The following is a 20,144-nucleotide window of genomic DNA, read 5'->3' as shown; positions in this document are numbered from 1 at the left end:
TTCCCCAAGCAAAGAATCTGCTCCCCAAGGCCGATTTTGACGGAGAGAGTGGAGAGTCCAGAGAGAATGAGGCGGAGAGGAAAGAAGAAGAAGAAGCGGCGAGGGTAGGTGAGGACGAGGGTGGGTGGGTTTAGACTAAGAGAAGCGGTGGTCCTCTGGTGGACTGAGAGCTCAGGCGGTGGTCCTCCGGTGGACTAAGAGCTCAGGCGGTGGAGAAGAGAGTTCAGAGAGAGTGGAAGTCAAAGGAGAGGAGAGTCGAGAGACATAGGGTTGGACTTTGGAATGTTGAGCTTGGGCGGCTGCGACTTGCGAGATTAGGAAGTAGGAACTTATAAATGCTGAAACATTTTTAACCTACGTAATAAACGGGTAACAAACGGCTTATATAATCATGTTACCAAAATATGACACGTTTAATAAACGGGTTATCGCGGGTCAATTGCGGGTTGGCGGATCAACCTGAAAATGACACGTTATTTATTCGTGTTTCGCGGGTTCGACCTGATTTTGACCTGAACCTATTTATGATAAACCCAAACCCACTAATTTGGTGCGAGTTTCGAGTTGTGTCGTCGTATCGCTACCTGAATTGTCAACCCTACTTGAGGTATGTAGATATTTTCTGACCTCAGTCAAGTTTCAAGTGTCTCCCTTTCCGAGAAAGAAAGCCATCAGCCCTTAAAAGTTAAGGAGAAAATCGAGGAGAACAGTGTAGAAGACTAGAGGTTAAGAAGCTAAGGTGTAACTACCATAATACAACCTCAAATATTCTACCGCAAAATGTCAATATGTTATCCTAAAGCATAATGCAGTGTCAAATTAATGTGGCAATCAGATTTTAGTATTTGGGTAACAAATTGCTTTCAAACATGCTATTTTTAATATTAGATTTGATATATACTATTATTTGGTATTAAGTATAATATATGTCAAATTTAACATAATAAATAATTTTATTAATGATATATTTAATGTTTGGTATTAAGTATAATATATGTTAAATTTAACATAATAAATAATTTTATTAATAAATAGTTTTTATACTCAAATACTAAAGTTTATCATTGATAGATTAATTTCACACTACATAACAAATGCTGAAAGGAGCTCTCAAATACTATCCAACATTCTCAAATAATCTCAAAAGAATTCCAGAAAGAAAATATAATCTCAAAAGAAACCAGCGAAAGCGAAATTAATAAAAGCTATGGTATGTGTCACAAGAAGAGGGTGAACGAGATAAATAAAAGAAAAATGAACAATAAATACCTTGTTGGAAAAAAAAAAAAAAAAAACCGAGACGACAAAAAAGAGAAAGAGAAAAAGAAAAGAAAAAAAGAAAGAAAAAGAGAATGAACTATTTCCACGGATTCCAGCAAGTGAAGCCACATGGTTATTTATTACTTTTGACAACATGGCAGTCTCTAATTGCACACTCTCCGCTTCGACATCATTATACCAAATAGAAAATTGCCACGTTCTAGTTTATACTGTACTTGACCGCAGCAAATCTCACCGTACTTCCTCTTCCACCTTTCTCTCTCTCTTCTAATTATTCATTTCTGGAAGATCTGTAACTCACAAATCTCTCTCTCTCTAAAAGGAGCTCGAAAGAGTTTCTCTCTCTACAAGATATGAGCGAACCCATCGAGGCATCTACGACGTCTCCGTCGCCGTCGCCGTCGCCGTCTCCATCTCCGACGCCGGCGAGGGACCCGACCAGTCTGATGCACCCCCGGCGAGAACCGTTCGAGCACGGCCTCCTCCCAATCCCGAAGCTGATCTTCACCGACCCGACCCAAACCCTAATCCCGCTTAAGCGGAAGCTCGTCGAGCAGTCGTCGACGGGCCAGCGCATCAGCGCCTCCGCCATCGCCGACGCCTTCCAGATCTCCATTGACCACGCGCGCCTCGTTCTCGACACGCTCGCGTCGATTCTCCACTCAGAGTCGGACCCGCTCGTCCGAGCCAAGCCGAGCGAGATTGACGATGTCGGTGCCGATGTTCATGATCTGGTTCTTTTCCTCTACATTCAGTCCTACAAGAGGCTTTTGCCGAGGACGCACAAGGACTCGGCTTCCGTCGCCGATGTCTGGCCCTCTACTTCGGCTTTCGATGGCTACTTGTCCGCTCTTTCGCCATTGCAGGTGATCATTTCTGGTTTGAATTCATCATTTGTAGGGCACTGTATAATGTTGGTTCGGATTCTTTTGAAATGGATTAAAATTTGCTTCTTGGTTTAGTAATGTGGTGGAATTTCCATTATGACCAATTGCAAACACTTGGTTTTTTTGTCAATTGTTTTAATTGGAAGTAATTCTATTTTTGCTAATTACGTAAATTATGTATAGGTTGGTTTGTGAATATGCTTATCGATAAGTTAATTGGTGCTGTAACTTGGAAGTTTGGATATCAGTTTGGTTAATTATGAGGTCATGGTAATTTTTGATGCATTATTGAATTGTAAACTGTTCATTTAGGTTAGCTTACATTGTCGTGTGCCTGAGAATGTGTTTAGCAATATTTTCGTGGGCCTTGTAACTTGGAAATCTGGAACCCGTTACTGGAACTCTGTAACTAAGTTTTTTTTTTTTTTTTTTATATATATTTTTTATTAATTGGACTGTGTTGGACTGTTGAAATATTAGTTGTTGGTGGATTCTAAAATGTAGTTGAAGTTTTCCAATATTTTTTATGCCTTTGATTTGATTGAATTTGATGAAGCAATTTGTGTGGTATTTTTCAAACATGGCAGCTTGTACGCAGCAACAGCCGTCGGCTTATGCCATCACAAGCTGATGAAGAGGCTCATCAGCTATCATATCTGCAGAAGCACTTGGCTAACATTCTGTCTCTTTTAGCAGAACCTGTGGAGGGAGAAGGCGAAGAATCTCTGGTTTGTAGAATTACTGCTCTGTATTCTTAGTTTGATGGATTTCTGAACCTGGTTTTATAGCCTTGACGAACTTATTCATATAGATTAGAAGATAATAATAGCTTTCTTGATTACCCTCTTTGATGCAGCTGTAGATGATAGTAACGATAATAGCTTTATCAGTATCTTCAGTAGTGGAGTGTGTTTTTCCTTTCGGATATCACATGGTGTTGGTGACATGTTATTACTTGTTACCATTTCCCTGGCCTTTTATTTTGCGTCTTAATTTCCCGATTGAATGCTATTTTAATTTTTTTAATAAGGTTTTAACCATGGAGAGGTTTGAGCATCTTGGGTTTCTGATTCAATTCGGTGACAAGGGAACGGAGGAAAGCCACTTGAGCCAGGCTGCTCCATTTTTTGCCAATTCAGATCCTGATATGCCTGCCGTTCCTGTTCCTGCTGCACAAGTTCATGACTGGGTTCTGCAGAATATAGCTTCCACCTTGGAGCACATTTCTGAAAGGAATATTCCAAAAGATAATGGGCCCACCAACGTCTCAGATCCAGATGTTGCCATGACTGATGCTTGTGCAAATTCAACCAAGGCTTCAACAAGCGCTCGGAGTCCTAGTTTTATTGAAGGAATCTCGAAAACCTCTCTTGTAAAGCAAGCGTTTGACTTGAAAGGCTCATCTGTAAAGGTTTATTTTCATAAAATTTTCTTTTTTTAAAGCATAATATGTTTATTTTTATTTATGCTGCAATCTGCATAACATATCTTCACCGTATAAAATTCAGTTTTAGCTAGCTTAGGTTCTTGGTAAATATCTAATATTACCTGGATTTAAGAGGTCCACAAATTTTATTATATTAGATGTTATATTGACGAAGATTTAATAGGACTGTCCCTTATTGTATAATATGACATTAGATGAGTGAATCAGCTCTTTGATGATGAAAGAGGTGAAAGAACCAAGTTTTTCCAAGTTGTTGGCCTTGTGTTCCTTCACATGTGAGGTTGAAGAAAGTGAGTTATCCTATTATTTTAGCTGGTATAAGGGGCTAATTATAAAACGCAGGAACCAAATTTCATCCTCCAGTGAGATTATGTGGTATGACCTGCGACAAGCTCATAATCCTTCTTTTTAGGGCTCGAGTCAAAATATTGTTCTATGTCTTTTAATGTAAGAGATATCTCTTTAGCTTGCTCTTGACATGTTATTCTCCATTGCAGGTTTTAAACTCCCATGATTCTGTTATTTACATCTTAGCACCTCTGAGATACGCCACAGTTTATGGATGCTCTGATGCTACTATAGTTCTTGGAGCTGTTGGAAAGGTAATATGCAAGGACTCTTTCTTCTCTCAATGATTAGTTATTGCAGATATGTTGATGCTTTGTGCATTGGTGTGTCTGATCCCTTTAAATTCCCAAATATAAATACATAAGTTGAAAGCACTGAATTGGAATGCCTTAAGGAACTTGTCCTATGAATATTTTTTGGGTGGAGCATCATCAAAAAAAGAATAGTAGGCCTTGTATGAATATTTTTTGGGTGGAACATCATCAATAAAAGAATAGGACTTGTCTTTTAACTGTCACAATGAAGCCATTGGTGAGTCTGGTGTTGGTGGCCAGCCCACTTCACGTAACAGCTGAGAATAGAAGTCATGATTTTCATGACTATCTTTTCCCTAGTTCCTGAGTAAATTAACTTGGAGAATGTTTTAGAATATTTGCAGTGCTGATGCATAAAGAATTCAATATTGTAGGGAAAAAATTTAAGATTTCACTTTCTGTAAATATCGTCTTATAGCTAATAAAAGCATTAACAATGATATATTGTCATTGAACAAAATGCAACTTTACCATTTATCTAGAGTTCTTCCTTTTACTAATAGGAAAACTAGCTTGGTCAGCCAACTGAGCAAAAATCACAAGAGAATGGAATAATACTACTGAAAAGAGCTTAGATTGGTTTTTAGCTAACCTTCATATAGATAGCTCGCCATTTTTTTCAAAAGTTGTCTTGTCATGATCCTTAATAGCAATAAGACGTTACATTTGTCTTCTTTTAGGTATTTAAATGTGACTTATTTTTCTTACGCAAGTATTAAATATGACGTTTGTTCTTATGCATGCATTTATTCTTCTAATGTTTTCTGATGAAAAAAATGCAACCCATAAATCTGAACTGATTTAACAAGACTAAAAATGGGAAAGTAACAAGATGGAAGGGAAGTTTTGAGGTCTCCCTAACCTCCCAAGGCACCAGGCCACACAAATGACGGATTCAACACCCTCCCTCACTAATTGCCCTCTAATCAACTAACCCTCTTAAGTAATAAACCACTAACCCCTATCAATCAGGTACCTAAAATTGTACTCAAAATTGTCCCAATATTGTAACTAAGAGTTCTGTAGCAGTATTACTCTTGTATTGGATTTCTGTATCTGAGCCTTCCAGAAGCATTTAGAACCCTTGCTATCAAGGGAGATTTCTCTTATATATTGTACTATCTCAAGTGATTACTGTCTAGCTTTTAACTGTGATGAATATGAATGCGGTCCTTACAAAACAAATGTGAATGCTATCGTCATCTATTTGAAAATTTCCCGAAGTATGTTATGATTTTCTTGTATTTAACAGGCTGTAAGAGTGGAACACTGCGAGAGAGTTCATGTGGTTACGGCATCTAAACGGGTCTGCATTGCTAACTGCCGGGAGTGTGTGTTCTTTCTTGGGGTGAACCAACGACCACTTATGGTTGGTGATAATCATAAGCTGCAGGTCAGTGATTTCATATGTTGGTGGACCATTAAGTTGCTATCCATTTCACTTAAAATGTACTTTTAACAAGGCTTTCCATGTTTTAGAACTAGCTCATCTCCGCAGTTTCTAATCTTTCAACTTTTTCTGAAACATCATAATCTGTAGTTCGACCCTTAGGATGCACTATTTTAAATTTACTTGTAAGGTACAAAAAAGAAATTGGGATCCTGTAAGTGCTCAATGGAATGTTTACTCTCTCTCTGTACGAATGAATGGTCTTTGCTAGCATTATATTTGATCGTGTATTTTGAGTTTCAATGCTTGTGATTTTGGAATCGGGATCATTTTATTTGAAAGCTCGAAGAAGATACCTGTGTCTTATAAGCAGTATATTTGTCATGGTCAAAATGAACCCAATTATTTTTACCCCAAACTTTTGTCAGGTCGCACCATACAACACATATTACTCTCAGTTGGAGGAGCACATGTCTGAAGTCGGCATTGAGGCTACTATCAATAGATGGGATGAACCTTTGGCCCTTGGAGTGGTTGATCCACACGATTCATTATCTCATCCAGCTGGCATTTCTGATGTTCAGGCCGAGTCAGCAACGCGCATAGACCCAGATCAGTTTACAAATTTTTTGGTATTTTTTTTTATAGTTACCTGCAGTCTATTTCTTAGTGAGGCAGCTAAGATGGGGGGACGGCTGAGTTGGGGATGCTCTTAAATTTATAGCCGCGCTGTTGTCCCTTTTTTATTTTTTATTTTTTATTACCTTTGGGGGTTGGGGGGTGGGGTTCTTTTGTATCTCATTCCCTTGATTTGCAGATTCCAAACTGGTTTGCTGGTGAATCCGCTGGTTCCACAAAAGACAACCCGTTTCCCTTGCCAGATCCTTATTTGGCATCTCAGAAAAGAAATGTAAGTCGTCAAAATATATTGATCAGAGTCAGATAATGTTTTACTCACGTTAGGTTGCATCTTCAAATGGTGGCAAGCTTTTTGCTTGTGGTTTAACCTATTTTGTTGAAACTCGTTAGATAACCTAAATTGTTTCCTTGCAGCAAAAGAATTTAGGAGAGGTAAAACAACTACTGAGAGAAGCACCCCTCGAAGAAAACCGAAAACGCGAACTAACTTGTGCGCTACATGTGTATTTTAAAGATTGGTTATATGGTAATGATCCTCGTTTTCTTTTTCATGTTAAAATATATATATTTTTTATCTTCTTTAACACTCCTGGTGATCCACATAGAGAGTTCTGGTATTTTAAGTCCTGTTGTTTTGCTTTTTTGATGACATGATAGGAGATGGTCATCATATAGACCACTTATGGTGAAAGATATATAGATTTGGTTCTACTTCCCTTGTTCTACGACAAAGAGACGCTTGTTAAATTCTTTTAGAGTGCATGTTACTTGTTAATATTTCGAATTTTCATTCTTGTTGTGTTCAGACCCTACCAACTTCTAAATATACTCGTCTCTTTTGCATGAATTTTTCTTCTTCTCAAATTTTTTCAAGATGAAGTCGGTGTGGTTTAACATCTCTTTAAATGATTTCAGCCTCGGGGAATATCCGTCAGCTTTACTGCCTACAAGGGGACTAATAATCGCAAGGTGCTTAAACGACTAGGATGGTACAGAAGAAGTTTTCTGGTTTCATCTTTTTATTCCTCTTCATGTTGATCTTTTCGATTTAAGTGGTACCACAGGCAGCCGAAATAAACCTCACGCTTTTTCAGAGTGGTACATCATTTTAAGCATTTGCAGTGTTGCAACTTGCACAGAGTGGAAGTAGAAGTACATTTCCTAATCTCATTGTAATATTTTTTTTGAAGAAAAAAAAAGGTAATTTACAGTAATATTTTGTTGATCTAGGTTCACAGCCTTGTGAAAATTTTTCACCAATTTCCTCCTTTTGATCTAGAATGCTGGATTTTCAACTCTTGTCTCCACCTTTCGAGGTTTTATCCAATTTGATATTTTAACAGTAAATTACTTGTTTCCGGTGACAGAGAACCGATTATGTGCTGTTAGGATTTGGTCCTAGTATGAACGAAGAAAAACCTGATTATGATTGAGATAAGGCCTTTTCTATGTTGTGGTAGTGTAGTATATTTTATTTATCGAAAAATTGAAAATAAAAAATTGAGTATATTGTGCAATATCAAACATAATATGGTTAAGCGAGGCTTGATGCTGTAATGTACGGATGACCTCTTGTTCATCCCTGATTTCCTCCCAATAAGACTCATCGGGCAAAGTTTTGTTTTTGTCGTTTGAATAATAGATAAAATCGTGCACAAATCTGTTTCTATTTGTTTATTTATTTATCCTGAGGACCTGAAGGCTGAAGCACTAAACCAAGTTATCTTGAAAGGCAGCCACTGTTTTAGCGGCCAGCCAGGGATCATCATTCACCATATTTAGATGCCTATTCCTAAGCTGACATGAGACGAAGGAATTTTTGCACATGATTTGCTTGTTTACTCAATCAGGAATTCAAACTCAGAAAAGAGAATACATGGGTGCTTTTACTTCGCATCAAAAGGAAAGGGAAAGAAAAATGTTCTCTTTTTTATTTAATAATGTGTTTTACTTATAAAATTGATAATGGAGATTGAGTGGGTCACACAATGAATTGAGATCTGTTGTTCCATTTTCCTGTCTCGGTGACTGTTTTTTCAGTTAAATTTTGACACTTTGTGAATTGCCCAAATGTTTTTAGTATTTTGTTCCTATTTGTATGGTTAAATTCTTAAACTTAGATGACAGGGTGTTGACGATCGTTTTTGTAAAAGACCCGTACAAGGATCTAGACTCAATAATTCTGTCTTTCTGTCCTGTGACATTGTTGGGCTCGCTTTGTGGACTCAAGTCACGCTCAGGGAACTCGCGTGGGCCGTGGTTTTGTGGGCCATGGGTAATCAAATGGGTTGATTTATTTCTTAATCCAATCCGATTTTGAATCCCTGTTGGGGGGTTTTAAAATAAATGGGCTAATGAATAAGTCAGTGATGGAGAACTTAACCTTAGAAGTCCTTTACCTTGTCCTTTAGGAGTCCTAAAAGTCATTTCCTTACCCTTTGAGACTCAAAAGCCTGAAATTTAAGCTTTAGGACCTTCCCCTCCGGCGTCAGCGCATGAGCATTTTTGCTCCGGAGCAAGCCAGCTGAAGTCTGTCTTTGTGCTAGTTCCGAAGACGTAAATGTGGAGGCCACCACGGAGATCAATTAAGAGACTCCTCCATGACCGAAGATACCTCCCATGCTCCGAGAGACTCCTCTGTATCTGAAGGTTCTCCCCGTGCTCTATGGAGGTTGAATGTGTCAGGTGCTCCAGCGATGTCTGTTTAGTCAACAACGGAAAGCAGCGCTCTGGAGCTAGTTTGTCTTGCGTTCAGACCTCCAAGAATAGAAGTGTCCACGGAGCACCAGACTTAGTCAAACACACCATGATCTCCAGACCTGAGAAAGGTCCAATGTCAGCGAGAATTCCAGATTTTGCCTCCAAATACACTCATTTTCGACCAATTTGTTTGTCAAAGAGGAAAGCCACCTGATGCAGTTGCTCCAAAGGGAAATGGTTCATACAAGCCTTTGTCAAGGCGTGATTATACGGCGCCGGAGCAACCGCCAAAATCTCCCAAACTTTTCCTATAAATACCTCCTTCTATCAACACTTCAAGGACACAACACTCAAGACCATTCTTATACTTGACCATCTGAGAAGGTCTCTTCCTTACCAAAACTCTGAGTGTTTTTCTTCTAAGAGTTCAAGTAAGTTCTTCAAGCTTGTGCTTTTCGAGCTCGAAGACCTTCGAGTGAATTCTGAAACTCTGCCCAAGTCTCACCCTAAAAAACCTTCAAACACTTCATTTGATCCATCCAAACTCATCTACAAGCTATATATGAAGTTTCTGAGATTTCTCCGGAAGTCCGAAAATCCACCTCTATGGCCGGACTCCGCCGCTCTGGAGCACACTTCCGGAAAGACATAAAACTTTGTCTGTTGACGTCTACTCTTGGAGCAACATGCGTTCCTCTGAAGTGGGCTTTGCCTCCTTTGTTAAAAGTCCGTAAAACTTGCTCACGGAGTGACCTACGTTCCTCCGGAGTGAGAATTCACTAACTCTCCCAAACAGCCTTATCCATACCAATCGAGTCATACATCCGCTCCGGACGCAACTTGCGCTTGTCCTTGGAGCACTCCTCCAAATAGCCTTATCCACACCTTATGAATCATATTCTCACTCCAGAGGCAACTTGTGCTTGTCCTCCGAGCACCTCTCTAAGTAGCCTTATCCACCTTCCTGATTCAAATCTCCATCAACTGTTCAATCACTCCTCCCACCATACTTCGTCCATGCGATCTCCATGACTTTACAAGAACTCCTTCCCTGTGTGTACGTTGGCGTCTTGGCGATTTGGCGACAAAGTGGGCCCTAGAATCCATTTTCTTCGGCGTACTTTGGGCTTAGTCGATCCCCTCTTCTTCGTTAGAGGTCCTACCGTACAAGCTCCTCTGTGAACGCCGCGTGTTTCGTCTGCGTCATCACCAACACCACCGAATTCGGTACTTGCATGTGTATACCCTTGACATGTCATACGCACCGAATCTACCGGGTCCCAACACATTGCAAATAAGTAGTGGAGGGACAGCCACCAAGACATGAAAATGAGGACAACAGATCTAGACTCACATACAATATAAGGAATGAGGAAGGGGAATGTCAATCTTCGTACCCCATGATACACACTTTTTGCTAAAAGGAATGAATGTCAAATTTACTTATTTACCTTTAATAAATTATTATATCATTGATGATTATTTAATTGTATAAAATGACCTTTTTGTGATTACGATAATGTTGCTATTCTCAAGTTTAGTAAATACTAGAAAAGAAATTGAGTTTTTTTTTCTATTATACAATCTAATAGTCAAGTAAGCACTTGAAAGGGAATTAATAATCCTTATTACTATTATTTACTTTCCTTTCCAATCTCATTATCTTTCCATTAGATTTGTTTATGGTTTCGTAAACGCGCCCTAAGTTCCTAATTTTGAATTGGAAGTTTCTCTGATAGTCCACCTACTGGTAGTCTCAGTTTTTGACCGTTGAATCTAGTCAAAATCACATCAAATTAAAAAAGTATGCAGAAAAGACAGATTCTGATACATATCTGATGGTTAAAAAGTAAAAGACTACCCACAGTTCATTTTTTCAAGAACTACTAGAGAAACTCCCTTTTGAATTTGGATGTTTAATTTCTACTTCTTATCTATGAAATTGAATTCCGGTCCATACAAAATAAGGCTTAATTCCTTTATCAGAAGTAATCCCATTTTAATTCAATTATTTTCTCTACAAAATGGTATTGCTGTAACCACACTCATTCTTATTTTAGATTTTCTGATAGACTACTAAACAAACACCTAGACGGAATTCTATTCTTTTTTTTTCTTTTTTTTTTTTGGCTGAAATATAATTCTCGAACTAAAATTAAATTCCTTTTTGGCTTTCCCTCCTCGGAGGTTATCTCCTATTCTTTAATTCATGTTTAGTAAGGGCGCTGTGCTAAATTGCTAACTATTAAAAAGCCAAATTGAGAACAAAGAAATTGGCTATTTATAGACATGAACATTCACCGATACATCTATGTCGCCGAGGTCCAAAAATTGCAATTTCTTCAGTCAATTGACAGAGGGATTAGAGATATTTCGTATTCTTATAGGAGCTAGCTTGTAGGAGCCAACTGAAACAACTTCTCTGCTTGATCTGGGAAGAATGTGATGAATAGATATGCACCTGAAATTTGATAAAACAAGGGAAAACAAATGTCACTGACAGATTTCAAACATATCAAATTTTAAAAGCAAAACTGTTCCATAACCAGGACTTACAAACAAGTACATTTCAAGCAACTTAAAAAAAATGGATTTTTTTTATGGTGGAGAAGGCCATTTGGCTCCACCAATAAGATTTGTTGATATCATATTAGTTTTTTAATGGTCAGATATGTGCATATAAGTGCACCCAAAAAAAAAAAGCGGAAAAAAGAGGACTTACAGACAAGTACAGTTCCAAGCACAGCCGAGATTTTGCCTTGAATAGTGATTAAACCAGCTTTACCAGCATCTTGCAACTCAGTGGAACCAACAGAATCAAGTGTTCCTACATGGGCAAAAGTCAAACTTTATCATATCTTAATCTAAACTAAAAAGTATGAGACAGATTAGGAATAATATGTTTAAGTTAATTAATTCTAACCTGGTTTGACAGTTTGAAGACCAGATACTATGCATGCTAAGTTTTGGAACCCAGTTTCCTCCAACTTATTAGCAGCAGCAGTAGACCTTGACATTAAAAAGAAACAGTATCTTGTCAAATGGCTTCCAGATTAGGCGAAAAAAGAAAAAAGAAGACTGCTTCTCAAGTGATAAACATATAAGGAAAAACTAACTTATATTCATTCAACATCTAGGTGATACCAATTCTCATGTCAAATGGAAAATGACCCCACAAAATATTTGTTATGGTTAGCAGGTCTTGGTCAAATCTACGATCTGAGTATGATCCTACCGATCCAGCAAAGGAGGAGCCTCAATTAGGTTAGGTGGGGTTTAGTTAAGTATTGTGATTAGCAATTATCTCCTAGTTTTGCATCTTAGTCTAGCCATAGCGGTATGCCTCTGTCAGCTATCCTTCAAGTACTCTTACCAATTTCGTGTATCGGATGTGGAAATCTTTTGGTTACCGGGCGAATGCTTCTTATTATCTCATGAAATATCTGCTTCTAGCTAGAAAACATCTTTTTACATGAGCTTGTCATGTCATGACTTTTGATTTCTATCTTTCTAGTTACTCGGCGAATATACCTATCCTTCTCAATTTTCCTGTATTCTCTTCAAACATAAGGACAAAATGTTGCTTAGCAAATATTTTTGTAACCCAAATTTTTGTCTCGCTATTCTTAGGAATAATCACTATGAAATAGTTATTGGTTTGAGAACTTGTTTCACTGCAATGTGTAAACACAACATGGTTCAAAGTCCTCAAGAAAGAATGTCAAATGACAAATAATTCTCAAATATTTGACATAAACTAACCTCAATCCTTCCTGACACACAAGCAAGAGCTTACTTCCCAATGAAAACTGGCTTTTAACAGATTGAACAAACTCGGGATTAGGCTTAGTAAACGGCAGACCGAAGAACAAACCCGAGAAGTTGTTGTGCAAAGTCCTCTTCACAATTGTGCCTGCACAAAATCAAAATAACAAATGCTCAACACAAGCAAACAATTGAGACATTTCTGTTGATGAATATATAGCAATTTTTAATTTTATTACCAAAGTCATTGTCTTCGTTCTCAATGAAAAGAGGGACATGGTAACATGACTTGATATGTGCTCTATCAAATTGAGATTTATCCCTGACATCAAGAACTGTGTATCCCTCAGCAATAAGTTCTTTTGCTTCTTCAGCACTCACATAATTCACTTCTGCTCTAATGGCCAAACCTCTCCGACGAATCGGATTTCCCACGACGGTTCCTCCGCGATGAGTGAGAGACTTGAATTCCAATGGAGATGTCCTTAAACTGCTCAAAACAAGACCCCAAATTCATAATTTTTTTATTTTTATTTTTTGTATTCCCACATGTATAACATAATAGTTGAGTAACAAACTTAGACTGAAATAAAGTTTACAGCTAGAAAATTCTAAGCAAAAGTTTAGCTCAAATCCTAAAGTTTATCACTAGGAAAATGTTTAAAAATCTTGAATTTATCTTCATAAAAAACAGAACCAGGATCAAAGATTTTCCCCATCATTGAAGCAGAGATTTCTTTACCTTTTGGAAGAGAAAGTTGAGCAACAATAAGTGCCAAGTCCGGCCATTTTGGAGGTGCAGTTGTAGTCTCCCTCTCTCTCTCTCTCTCCCTCTTTCTCTCTCTCTCTCTAAGCAGTGCACTGTGATAGTTAAGGGAAGCCAGCCATGAATTGGCCCAAGCAATTTGGAAGAGTCAATGGGTTTCTGCCACGTGGCAACTAGAAGAGGATACATTTCTCAAATCTCTCACTTCTTCTCTAGAGCATCCTGGGTGGTATCTTCTACAAGATTTGTTGGGGACCGTTGGAGATGATACTTCGATAGATGGTGCCACGTGAATCATCTATCGATTAAATTATGGGTATTTTGCACATTTGAACTTGTCCGGACATAATAACTTGCCTCTTGAATTTCTAATTTTTTTAAGTTACCCTGCAACATTAAAAGTTTTAAAATATGTTCTATTTTGACAATGATTGTATTAAAGTGTTGGTGATAATGTAGGTTTGACAGAAGTATCCAACATCACAATTTAAATTGTAAAATAAGTGTCTCAATTCTCTAATTTTTAATCCTAAAATCAAATAAAAATCCAAGAAATTGATAAAATGTGGCACAATATAACAACTTTATAAGTTTAGGAAGGGGGAAGGGGCATAGATTTATCAAAATTAGAAGTTTAAGGGGTAAGTTGTCAAAACTCTTTAGGAATTTCTGGTTAGATAGTTAAAAGTGTAGCTGATTGTTTGGCTTGTTTTGGTGTAGTTTCTGCTGTTACACTTGGTAAGCATAATGTCTCAAGTTTTTTTAGAGAGTTTGGTTTGTATGCTTCTGCTTTTACAAGATATAAGTTTAGGGTTTTTTTTTCTTGTTGGATTCTTAACCTCTCTATTACTGATGTATATCTTTTTCTTTCTCTTTTAATAAAATTTCCTTGGTGAGGTTTCTCAAAAAAAAAAAAAAAAAAAAAAAAAGAGAGAATTTCAGCACAAATAGCCTTTTTTGAAGGATATTATTTTTATAAATGGCCGAAGTTTTGCAAAATTGTAAAAATAACTGTTTTCATTAACTTAACGGTCAATCATTGATTAACTCAGCAGTCAATCACTGATTGATTCAAATTTATCACTGATTAACTCAATTATTCTTTATTATTAATCAATATTAATTAATAATAAACTAAAATTAATTAGTAATTAATCAATTTTAATCAACAAATTACATGTTTATTAATGATAAATCATTAATAAATTAATAATAAATCTATCAATCATGATTGATCGTGGATCAATGGTTCATTAGTCAATCACTGATTGACTCATACTCATGTAAACAAAACATATATTTTCGTAAAATAAAAAAGTTCAAGCACAATTTTCAAAAAAAAAAAAAAGAAAAGAAAAACCTTATAAGAGTATAGGTTTAGGGGGATAGATACATCTATTTTTTTTTTTCATCTTCGGGTTGATTATGATTTTTACTAATCACTCTAATATGAAATTATTCTAAAAATAATAGTATTTATTAATCGTCACGGTATTGCTTCTATAATTACTTGTAGTGATTATACAAATTATTTGTGATGGTTAATAATGTAGTAGTAACACGGAAGAAAAATAATCAAAATAAGTGATGTTGTGAAACACTTTCTTCGTTCCTACATTTTTCTGTACATTATCAGTAAAATACATGGTTAATTTAATTATAATAGAGGTTTGTTGGAATAGTTATTTACTTGGTCAACATAACTGTAATAATTCTATCTCAAATCTTAAAAGAGAGAGTGTAATAACCTCAAGGGGTTAGCTCAATGGTGAATCACAAGTGCTTCAGGAAGCATTAGGTCTAAAGTTCAATTCCCATTGAGTGCTATCAATTTTTTGAGGTCACGGCTAAGGAACGAGATTTACCCTATCCGCGTAGAGGGTAAGGATCTATGGATCAATTGGAGTAAAGTTTTGAACGCCAAGGATATAATATATATATATATATATATATACACACGAAAGAAAAAAAAAAAAGAGGGTATGTAGTAACATTGGACATCAAGATTGCAACCTCTAAATATATATGAGTAATGTAAACAATGCCTATTAGTTGTGAGAGCTAATAATAAAAAGTCTTTTTGGAGTTCATGAAAGGTTTATACTTAAAGAGAGATGTATATAGTCCTTTTATTTTATTTTATTTTATTTTTATTTTTCAAGATTTTAAACATCAATATACTTACAAGATAACAATTTTGATGAAAAAATTCGAGTACAACAGAATAAGATTCAATAACCATTTTAGTTGATACTGAAATAAAAATTGTCCATGACATCCCAACTAGATTGACACCCTGTTCAGAACTCTTAGAAGTCATTTCATGAAAAAATTCGAGTGCAACGAAATAAGATTCAATATGGTTTTGATTAATACTGAAATAAAAATTATATATGGCATCCTAAGTAGTTGACATCCTGTCTAGAACTGTTTTGATTATTCAAGAACAAATAAAAAAGGAGACAGGAAAAGAAGAAGCCCAAACAAAATTATCAATGAAACATCTCTACTAAGTAGTAAACGACCAAGACAAGTTAAAAGTCCTACCTAGGAGGCTAGGAATGAGACTTTTTGCAAGGAAAACATTTCTCAGAATACTAACCATTAAATGGTGCATACCTATCACATCATCGGTCAAACAAAAGTAAGTGCTTCTCTACAGATGACTCAACATTGATCCCTTTTATCCCAATACTTAAAAGGAGTGAGGAAGATAAGTTTGCTTCAACATTGTAGAATATTTTGCCATCAGATTCAAAAAGAGAGAAAAAGAATTATGTGGGGTTCTTTATTTTCAACAATCTCTTCATGTTTGCATCGTTTTGGTCTATGTGGGTATACAGAAGACATGTTGAGGCAGCCTCTGGAGCACAAATTCGTTGAAGATGAAAACCCAGCACCACTTCTGGTTCCTCACTTTCCTGTTAAGCCAAAGCTCTCTCGTCTCTAGTCTTTTGAGTACATTGGCATAGTTTTTAGTCTATCTCTCTCTTCTCTGCGCTTTTTTATTGTTTTTTTTTTTTCCTCCCTCTTTCCTGGTCTTTTTTTTTTTTTTTTTTTTTTTTTTTCTGTCCAATGATCTTTTCTTTACGTCTTAAGGGAAAAAAAAATTAAAAAAGTAAAAAATCTTTGAATGATTGAAATAATTGTAGTTTTCATCTATTGTGCATGGCTATTCATTCTCAAAGTCGTATAGAAGAATGGATTAGCTACTTTTGCTTCAGTTTTCTTATACAATTTTTTCCTGTCAAGATGGTTTTGTTTTTTAGATCACATATCAAGCATCACAAGTCAAGGAGAAAATCAACGGTGTTCCATTTTGCCACATCTGTGCATTTGACTGCTAAGACTGCGCCATAACACGATTCGCTTATTCATCAAGCCATTCATACAAAAAATCAAGCGGTGTTTTAAGTTTGATTTATGTTTTAGTGGTCCTTTAAGAATGTAACGATGAACTAAATAAACATTGCCAGTTTGTTGAATCTGGATTATGTTCCATCCCAGGAATGAAGTTTCTTATAATCTATTGTTCCTATTTTGTTCATTTCTAAGATCTCCGTTTCTCAGTACTTTCAAAGCTAATGAAGGTCTGAAAGAGAGTTTTACAATTATTTGAGACATTATTTTGAAGCGATGACAAATCAAATTTATTCAAAACATCCATTCAAGCTCTAAACACTTTAATTCCAAAAGCATGGAAAGAAGGATGAGTATGATTACATCTCTGAAAATACAGCTAGTTCAACATCACAGCTCATTCTCTCCAATTAACTCAACATATTTTTTTTGTCAATAACAGCATCAATTGATTATGACTCAGCTGAGGATCTTTTCTTGGTGGTGTAAGGATAGTACTCCTTGCCGGTGTCGATTCTTGTGGTCTGACCTCCAGCATCAATAACCGCAGAAGTGACTGCCAAAGCGGCTCCGGCAGAAATTGCAGTCGAAAGGCTCCTCCCTGTGAAATGGACCAATCGATAATCAAAGTTCAGTTTTGAATAGTATATATACCACATTGAATGTGTTTGTCCATTATTTACATCTATGAATTATGAAATGGATAGCCTACAAACTTTTACGAGTTATGACTTACGGACATCAACCAGAATACAAAACCCTATGGCTCAAAGCTACACAAAGACAAAATGATTCTAGACGGTCTAGTAAATTTGCATTGACAGAAATTCATGTCTATTCGGGCTAGTATTGGAAATATACTAATAAGAGAAATCTATGAATTGAATTGAAGTACCGGAAGAATAAAGAAAAATAGCTGTAGAATTCAAATAATTGATTTCAGAATTTCGTAAACCTACGTGGTTAGTATTACCATTTGTGTCAAACATTATACAGTTAATAAAAGCGTGAGCACAACAACTTTTATTTTGAGTGCTGCATATCTACCACAGCACCAAAAACCATAAGCAACAAAATAGTGGATGCTCCATTGCTTATACAAGGAGAGGTTAAAAAAAATTTAGTCTCTGATTCTAAGGTTAATACAGTTTATCATATAGCAAGACACTCAATAACAAAGCACAACGCGAACATTAATCAAGAAACGGATACTCAGAATTTAAATCCGACAACCTTCAAACTAGGATAGTTAGTAGTAATGGCAACAAATACAAGATCATCAAACCTAGGATATTTCCTTCTAACAAGCAGAAACAAGTACTAATCTCGCTATATTAGCACCACACATATGGTCTCCTCAATCCTTTAGCTTTTTCAAGCCAAGAGTGCCCAAAGATTTCATTTGAAGAATTTGTGAACTATAGAATAAAGAAATTCACACATGAAAATAATAATAATTGACATTCTGGATAAAGATAAAACCAAGTGGATAGTAGGTTACTACACTTTACATCCTGAATCAAACAATTGGATATCCAAAGAAATCCTCACCTTTGTAACCTAGAATAGTTGATCCTGCAACAAAACCACCAACCGCTCCATTGATAAAGTCCCTCTTCATCCGATAATGCTGCACGAGCTGCTCAACACCAACGTAAACTCCCCCAATTGCAGCAAACGTTAGGCCATAGTTACCCATCATCTTAAGAGTCCTTATGAGTCCTGGAAGAGCGACACTTCTTTCTACACGAGGCACATCGTACCAAGTAGCGACAACAGTCCCAAAGATGGTTCCAGAAACTAAACCCATCGTTGCACCTTTGATGGTTTTCATAACCGGTGTATCCTCATCCTCCAAGTATCTACGCTCTGCGGGGTCCACCATGGCTTTCTACTAACTGGGCACTAAACCAAACTGCATAAGGTTACAAAGAAAATCACTTCGAATGTATTTTCAATTCAAAATGTAAGCAAAAACCAATATATATATATATATATATATATATATATATCACAAATACTAACATGAAATATCCAAGGAAATCGCAACTTTTTCTATATCCATTCATTCCAAAAGAATATCATCAATCATAAAACAACGAAAACCTATTCAACCTTCCATTTCCACTGATTTGGGGATTCTTAGGGTTAGGCAACTTACACAATGACAATGTCATTCAATGGTTTCACACGTAATAACTTCTAGAAGCGCAAATTTCCCATTCCAAAGAAAACTAATTTCGTCGAAAACAATGAGCATTTTCTCGGGAAAAAAAGGATCAAGTTTAGCTCTTTCATTGAGATTTTCGAAACGAAAAGTCGATATCACAAATAGATACAGTAGAGACAAAAATTCAAATTCCAAAACCCCCAAATTTCTTCATCCTATTGCAATTAGGGCAACAGAAAAAGCATCCAAATCGCGATAATCCGAGTAAATTTTGACGAAAGAATCTAGATCAAGTCATCAATCAAAAACAATATTGATCATCAGATTAAAGCCCAGAAAAATTTACATACAAAAAAAATAAAATAAATGCATAAAATATAACCAAAAAATCGCATAAGAAATCAGGAAAATACCTTTTAGATGAAATAAAGAGGAATTTGGGAACAGACTGAAAGAGCAGAAGAAGCAGCTGCTAATAACTATGTCCAAGTCGGATTTTCATCTAAGCACTGAGCATAAGCATTTCCATTATGACCGAAATACCCTTGGGCCTGGCTACTTACACGGCCTACTAGGTAAATGGGCCCTTAAAATTTCGGCCCAAAGTGGAAGGACGTTATGCAGGCCCAAGCCTGGTTTGCTACGCCTACGCATTGACTACGCAATCGGCAGTACTGTGAAAGCCGAGGAAGAGTCGGAGCAGAGAAGAGACAGACTGTTTGTTTCGTTTTCCCGGAAAGCAGAAAGATATTCCCGGAAAATGCAGAGTCCCGAAGACATTCGCAACCTCCCCATAGACATTACGTTTTCTCGTCTCGGAGGTAACGAAACCTTTCTCTTTCTCTCACTTCTTTCTCATCTTTATTTCAGACATGCAGAATCAGGAAAATTCTCGAAATTCGAACGAAACAGAACCTGATTCAACTCTTTTTCAATTATAAAAGTTATATATTTTTTTAGTGTTTGTTTGGATTGGAAATTTGACTTCTCCTTTGATTTTTCTCGGTTCGTGATCGAATTGAAGAGTGGCTGGGTGATCGGGAGAGAAAAACCGCGGGGTGGGGGGAGGGGTTGGGC

General features: G+C 36.6%; 4 protein-coding genes across 7 annotated transcripts in view; 2 read left to right on the top strand and 2 right to left on the bottom strand.

The window, feature by feature from the left end:
• Positions 1–1,560: 1,560 nt before the first annotated feature.
• On the top strand, positions 1,561–7,721 carry LOC21410649 (TBCC domain-containing protein 1). 2 transcript variants are annotated; one of them, XM_024175350.1, is made up of 9 exons: positions 1,561–2,147; positions 2,756–2,896; positions 3,256–3,579; positions 4,113–4,217; positions 5,530–5,670; positions 6,096–6,299; positions 6,485–6,577; positions 6,721–6,832; positions 7,222–7,721. In XM_024175350.1, the coding sequence occupies exons 1-9, from the start codon at positions 1,635–1,637 to the stop codon at positions 7,263–7,265; spliced, it is 1,677 nt and encodes a 558-aa protein (XP_024031118.1). In that variant the 5' UTR covers positions 1,561–1,634; the 3' UTR covers positions 7,266–7,721. The 2 variants fall into 2 exon arrangements, with proteins under 2 accessions (XP_024031118.1, XP_024031117.1); XM_024175349.1 differs by having other exon boundaries at positions 3,199–3,579; positions 7,222–7,720.
• A 3,391-nt stretch (positions 7,722–11,112) lies between these two features.
• LOC21410648 (rhodanese-like domain-containing protein 9, chloroplastic) lies at positions 11,113–13,647 on the bottom strand. Its single transcript, XM_010113088.2, has 6 exons — positions 13,514–13,647; positions 13,011–13,261; positions 12,769–12,919; positions 11,930–12,015; positions 11,729–11,833; positions 11,113–11,467 (listed from the first exon to the last, which is right to left on the bottom strand). The coding sequence occupies exons 1-6, from the start codon at positions 13,558–13,560 to the stop codon at positions 11,397–11,399; spliced, it is 711 nt and encodes a 236-aa protein (XP_010111390.1). The 5' UTR covers positions 13,561–13,647; the 3' UTR covers positions 11,113–11,396.
• A 3,516-nt stretch (positions 13,648–17,163) lies between these two features.
• On the bottom strand, positions 17,164–19,555 carry LOC21410647 (outer envelope pore protein 16-3, chloroplastic/mitochondrial). Of its 3 annotated transcripts, none has more exons than XM_024175432.1 (3): positions 19,481–19,555; positions 18,449–18,802; positions 17,164–17,498 (listed from the first exon to the last, which is right to left on the bottom strand). In XM_024175432.1, exons 2-3 carry the CDS (start codon positions 18,780–18,782, stop codon positions 17,350–17,352), a joined length of 483 nt encoding a protein of 160 aa, XP_024031200.1. In that variant the 5' UTR covers positions 18,783–18,802; positions 19,481–19,555; the 3' UTR covers positions 17,164–17,349. The 3 variants fall into 3 exon arrangements, with proteins under 3 accessions (XP_024031200.1, XP_024031199.1, XP_010111389.1); XM_024175431.1 differs by having other exon boundaries at positions 18,449–18,812; positions 19,481–19,554; XM_010113087.2 differs by having other exon boundaries at positions 18,449–18,795; positions 19,481–19,527.
• Positions 19,556–19,760: 205 nt separating this feature from the next.
• The window catches only part of LOC21410646 (CDK5RAP3-like protein), a 3,759-nt gene continuing 3,375 nt past the window's right edge, over positions 19,761–20,144 (top strand). The window contains exons 1-2 of the mRNA XM_024175412.1: positions 19,761–19,888; positions 20,092–20,105. Coding sequence (XP_024031180.1) covers positions 19,828–19,888; positions 20,092–20,105 — 75 coding nt within the window. The 5' untranslated portion in view covers positions 19,761–19,827. The remainder of the gene's footprint in view (positions 19,889–20,091; positions 20,106–20,144) is intronic.

Source organism: Morus notabilis, unplaced genomic scaffold (genome assembly GCF_000414095.1).
Source record: "Morus notabilis unplaced genomic scaffold, ASM41409v2 Scaffold78, whole genome shotgun sequence".
NCBI classification, from domain to species: domain Eukaryota; kingdom Viridiplantae; phylum Streptophyta; class Magnoliopsida; order Rosales; family Moraceae; genus Morus; species Morus notabilis.
The sequence above is the reverse complement of the archived record's forward strand: the minus strand, read 5'-3'. Positions and strand labels throughout refer to the sequence as shown.

Bases quoted from the DNA above. Each gene is read 5' to 3' on its own strand.
- LOC21410647 (XM_024175432.1), bottom strand. From the start codon at position 18,782: ATGGTGGACCCCGCAGAGCGTAGATACTTGGAGGATGAGGATACACCG. The intron at 17,499-18,448 runs GTGAGGATTTCT...TCCATTTCACAG, and splicing joins AACTATTCTAGGTTACAAAG to GGAGGAGCCTTTCGACTGCA.
- LOC21410649 (XM_024175349.1), top strand. From the start codon at position 1,635: ATGAGCGAACCCATCGAGGCATCTACGACGTCTCCGTCGCCGTCGCCG. The intron at 3,580-4,112 runs GTTTATTTTCAT...TCTCCATTGCAG, and splicing joins TGAAAGGCTCATCTGTAAAG to GTTTTAAACTCCCATGATTC. The intron at 4,218-5,529 runs GTAATATGCAAG...TGTATTTAACAG, and splicing joins TTCTTGGAGCTGTTGGAAAG to GCTGTAAGAGTGGAACACTG.
- LOC21410648 (XM_010113088.2), bottom strand. From the start codon at position 13,560: ATGGCCGGACTTGGCACTTATTGTTGCTCAACTTTCTCTTCCAAAAG. The intron at 12,920-13,010 runs GTAATAAAATTA...GATTTTGTGCAG, and splicing joins GAACGAAGACAATGACTTTG to GCACAATTGTGAAGAGGACT. The intron at 11,468-11,728 runs GTAAGTCCTCTT...ATCAAATTTCAG, and splicing joins GCTTGGAACTGTACTTGTCT to GTGCATATCTATTCATCACA.